The sequence below is a fragment of the Salvelinus sp. IW2-2015 genome, linkage group LG28 (assembly GCF_002910315.2).
Source record: "Salvelinus sp. IW2-2015 linkage group LG28, ASM291031v2, whole genome shotgun sequence".
In the NCBI taxonomy this organism is placed as follows: Eukaryota; Metazoa; Chordata; class Actinopteri; order Salmoniformes; family Salmonidae; genus Salvelinus; species Salvelinus sp. IW2-2015.
In genome coordinates, this window is record NC_036868.1 from 1128495 (window position 1) to 1133828 (window position 5334).

The 5334-nt window shown below is 44.2% G+C and overlaps 1 protein-coding gene across 1 annotated transcript in view; it reads left to right on the top strand.

Annotated features, from left to right (window-relative positions):
- Positions 1-5334, top strand: part of LOC111954054 (MAP/microtubule affinity-regulating kinase 3) — a 144009-nt gene that overhangs the window by 101675 nt on the left and 37000 nt on the right. The window contains 2 exon segments of the mRNA XM_070435733.1: positions 3343-3442; positions 4988-5100. Of these exon segments, the coding sequence (XP_070291834.1) occupies positions 3343-3442; positions 4988-5100 (213 nt within the window).

The following is a 5334-nucleotide window of genomic DNA, read 5'->3' on the forward strand; positions in this document are numbered from 1 at the left end:
AAATACTGTTGTGTGAGCAGCTATGGTCCACATTACTGAGCTATGGTATCCCAATGTCCCAAACCAAAAACCAAACCATACTGAGCCGTCACTGATGGTCCACACCACATACTGAGGCGCTATGTGTCCCCAAAACCCATACTGGAGCTATGGTCCAACATACTGAGCTATGCCACATACTGGCTATGGTCCCCATACTGAGCCCTCATGTCACATACTGAGCTATAGTGTGCTCGATGTGCATACTGAGCTATGCCACATACCGGAGCCTATGTCCACATACTGAGCTATGGCCACATTACTGAGCTATGGTCCACCTACATTGAATATGGCCACATACTGGAATTATGGTCCACATACTGAGCAATGGTCCACAACTGAATTTATGGATCCACATACTGAAGCAATGGTCCCACATACTGAGCTATGGTTCCACATAAGCTGAATTAGTGGTCCACATACTGAATATGGCCACATACTGAGCTATGGTCCACATACTGAAGCATATGTCCACATACTGAAATATGGTCCACATACTGAGCTTTTTCCACACGATACTGAATTTATGGTCCACATACTGAATTATGGTCAACAACTGAGCCTATGGGTCCACATAGCTGGAGCTATGTTCCACATACTGAGCTATGGTCCACATACTGAGCCTATGGTCCACCTACTGAATTATGGTCCACCATACTAGCTATGGTCCACATACTGACTATGGCCACCAATGAATTATGGTCCACATAACTGAGCTTGGTCACATTACTGAGCTATGATCCGACATACTGGAATTATGTCCACATACTGAATTTATGGTCCACATACTGAGCTATATGCGTCAATACTGACAGTCCACATACTGAGCTATGTCACCTTACTGAAATTTGGTCCACCTACTGAGCTATGGTCACATACTTGAATTATGGTCCACATTACTGAGCTATGCGTCCACATACTGAATTATGTCCACATACTGACTCTCTATGGTCCAACCTACTGGAATTATGCGCACTACTGAGCTATGGTCCACATACTGAGCTATGGTCCACATACTAGCTCTTAAATTCAGTAGATAGGGGCTCGCCCTATGAATGTCCCGGCCCACATAACGGAGCTCATGTGGTCCCATACTGAGGCTCCCCATGCCAGCAATCGATACACCACTAACCCCGCCACTGATCACCCTTCCCATCCAACCCACCTCACCTCGTACCCTCCACTTATCCAACCACCTCGTACCCTCCACTTATCCAACCACCTCGTACCCTCCACTTATCCAACCACCTCGTACCCTCCACTTTCCAGTCCATCTCTGCACCGTCACTGCCCTCCAGGTTTGGGCTCAATGCCATTTGAAGTCAGTCGACTTAGTGCCTTCGGAAAGTATTCAGATCCCTTACATTTTGTTACTACAGCCTTAAAATGGATTTCCCTCATCAATCTACACACTATACCCCATAATGACAAAGCGAAAACAGGTTTTTAGAAATTCTTGCAGATGTATTAAAAATAAAAAACGAAACTTATTTGCATAAGTATTCAGACTCTTTGCTATGAGACTCGAAATTGAGTTCAGGTGCATCCTGTTAACATTGATCACCCTTGAGATGTTTCTACAACTTGATTGGAGTCCACCTGTGGTAAATTCAATTGGTTGGACATGATTTGGAAAGGCACACACCTGTCTATATAAGGTCCCACAGTTGACAGTGCATGTCAGAGAAAAAAACTATCTATGAGGTCGAAGGAATTGTCCGTAGAGCTCCGAGACAGGATTGTGCAGAGACCTAGGGAAGGGTACCAAAAAAATGTCTGCAGCATTGAAGGTCCCCAAGAACACAATGGCCTCCATCATTCTTAAATGGAAGAAGTTTGGAACCACCAAGACTCTTCCTAGAGCTGGCTGCCCGGCCCAACTGAGCAATCAGGGGAGGGCCTTGGTCAGGGAGGTAACCAAGAACCCGATGGTCACTCTGACAMAGCTCCAGAGTTCCTCTGTGGTGATGGGAGAACCTTTAAGAAGAAGAACTATATCTGCAGCACTCCACCAATCAGCCTTTATGGTAGAATGGCCTGACGGAAGCCACTCCTCAGTAAAAGGCACATGACAGCCAGCTTGGAGTTTGCCGAAAGGCACCACACGATTCTCTGCTCTGATGAAACCAAGATTGAACTCTTTGGCCTGAATGCCAAGTGTCACCTCTGGAGGAAACCTGGCACCATCCCTACGGTGAAGCATGGTGGTGGCAGCATCATGCTGTGGGGATCTTTTTCATTGGCAGGGACTGGGAGACTAGTAAGGATCAAGAGAAAGATGGACGGAGCAAAGTACAGAAAGATCCTTGATGAAAACCTGCTCCACAGCGCTCAGGACCTCAGACTMGGGCGAAGGTTCACCTTCCAATGGGACAAAGACCCTAAGCACACAGCCAAGACAATGCAGGAATGGCTTTGGGAGAAGTCTCTGAATGTCCTTGAGTGGCCCAGCCAGACCCCGGACTTGAACCCGATCGAAGATCTCTGGAGAGACCTGAAAATAGCTGAACAGCGATGCTCCCCATCCAACCTGACAGAGCTTGAGAGGAACTGCAGAGAGGATTGGGAGAAACTCCCCAAATACAGATGTGCCAAGCTTGTAGCGTCATACCCAAGAAGACTCTGGGCTGTAGTCGATGCCAAGGTGCTTCAATAAAGTCCTGAGTAAAGTGTCTYAATACTTATGTAAATGTGATATTTCATTGTAAATTATTTTTATTTTTTATTTTTTTAATACATTTGCAAAATGTTCGAAAAACCTGTTTTTGCCTCGTCATTATGGGGTATTGTGTGTAGATTGATGAGGGGAAAAAATATTTAATCCATTAACGTCACAAAATGTGGAAAAAGTCAAGGGGTCTTAATACTGTATAGCCTAGGTTGACATATATTATATAAATATATAGCCTACGTTGACATATATTATATTAATATATAGCCTACGTTGACACATATTATATAAATATATAGCCTACGTTGACATATATTATATAAATATATAGCCTAGGTTGACATATATTATATAAATATATAGCCTACGTTGACATATATTATATAAATATATAGCCTAGATTGACATATATTATATAAATCTATAGCCTAGATTGACATGTAATAATATATAAATATATAGCCTACGTTGACATATTGCTTATATGGTTCCTATCCAATCCTTTAATCCTATACAGATCTAAGTTCATAGGCGCAGGGGCAAGGGGTTAATTTGTCATTTTTGCATCCCTGTTATCAAATTGGGCCTGTAGAGTGGAAATTATAACGTGTGTTTGTCCTTCTCCCTCCTAGCAAATCATGAAGGACCGGTGGATAAACGCCGGCTGTGAGGAGGAGGAGATGAAGCCTTTCGTGGAACCAGAAACGGACATCACGGACCAGAAGAGAATAGGTACTGACTCACGCACTCCTCTGTGTACCAGCCACTCCCATTGCTCTCCCTAACCCTTCAATGATCTGAACGGTTTGGATAGGTGTAAATAAACAGTGTGGTGGTGGAGCTTCCACCTTATAGGTTTGCAAACATCAACAGGAAGCGTTAGGGAGCGAATCAGGGACCATCTTTACATATGTACAGTGTATCCATACTTATGAATATAGATAATGACTTTATTAAAACCAGGAATGGGCAGCCTCCTCATGGAGAGTTGCTGAGTATACAGGCTTTTGTCCCAGCCCTGCTCTAACACAACTGATTKTATTAATCAAGGTCCTGAGGAGACGCTGATTAGTAGAATGTGGTATGTTAAAGGTGGGCAGGAGCAAAAGCCTGCACGTCCACTAACTCTTCAGGAGGAAGGTTGGTTAATGCTAAAATAATAATAATAATAAAAAACTGAAAATCAGAACTGAGACATACTAGATGGAATAGTTACACTTTGACCCAGAAGGTACATGAATCAAAGCAAATCAAATGTTATTGGTCACGTACACGTAGTTAGCGGATGTTATTGCGAGTGTAGCGAAATTCTTGTAAATTAAGGTTTACTTCACTTAGAACAGATGTGGTTCCATACGTAGTATTCTCAATGCGTAACTATCAGATGACGAACTGCCTACTGCAGCTGTATCATCAGCTYCTAGGAACTCTTATTTGTTGGTTGGTTGTAGAAGGGAGTAGATATGATGGCACATGTATTAGGGGGAGCCCCCCTGTGTTGCGGGCTAGCCTGGCATGCTGTGCCCAACGTGGCAGAGCTGGGTTGTTTTCAGACACACACGGCCTAGCACTCCACTCAGACACGAACACAGTCATTAAAAAACACACTTGACCACGCATTAACACAACCACACTCCGTAACACACAGTCATTAAAATGTACGTGTGCATGCACACACACACAAACACACACACACTCACAGATCCAGGAGTCGATACAGTTTGGCAGGCCTTGTTCTTTCCACTCGCACCCCGCTCCCCCTCACCCCATACCTGTTGATGCCAGCATTGATCTGCTCCTACCATGCCCTCTATCTGTTGATGCCAGCATTGATCTGCTCCTACCATGCCCTCATTCAGCACTGATGATAGAGAGAATGAGTTGTTGTTTCACCAGCCGTCAGTGCTCTCTCTCTCTCTCTGTGTCTCTGATGTATGCAGGAGTATGTTATTAATCCCGTGTGGGATTAATAAAGTTCATTAAATTAAATTCAAACACATTGCCCTCACGGCCTAGTATTTTGGTTCCAAATAGGAAATGGGGATATATGTWCACARAYTCCCAGCCAATGGTGTTTGTTTTTTTCTTGCATGTTTTTTTCTTTATTATTGGTTATAAACCACAAGGGAGAGACAGGAAAGTTGAAAGAMGGTTTGTGTGAAAAGGGTATGGGCTGYATTCYAAGGCAGCATCCKTAACCGCTAGACCACCCCAGGCTGCAGCCTATTGGGTGTCTAATGCTAACAGCTGTCCTATCCCACTCCTGTTCTCCTGCAGACATCATGGTGGGGATGGGCTACACTCGGGAGGAGGTGACTGAGTCTCTAACCAGGATGAAGTACGATGAGATCACCGCCACCTACCTGCTACTGGGCAGGAAGTCCACAGAGGTAAGGACAGACCTGGCCATGGATTACCATGTCCGAAAGTGCTGGCTCTAGCATGTATTAGTTCTTGGTCTTGGTTGCTGTCTGACATTGGTTTCTGTCTGACATTGGTTTCTGTCTGGCAAGTGGTTTCTGTCTGGCAAGTGCACAAGTGCAATTAAATGCAAAATACTGTACCTGAAGTGAGTGTCTGTTTGGGTGATGCCGTCACCTTTTTTGCACTTTCAAATTGTCTCT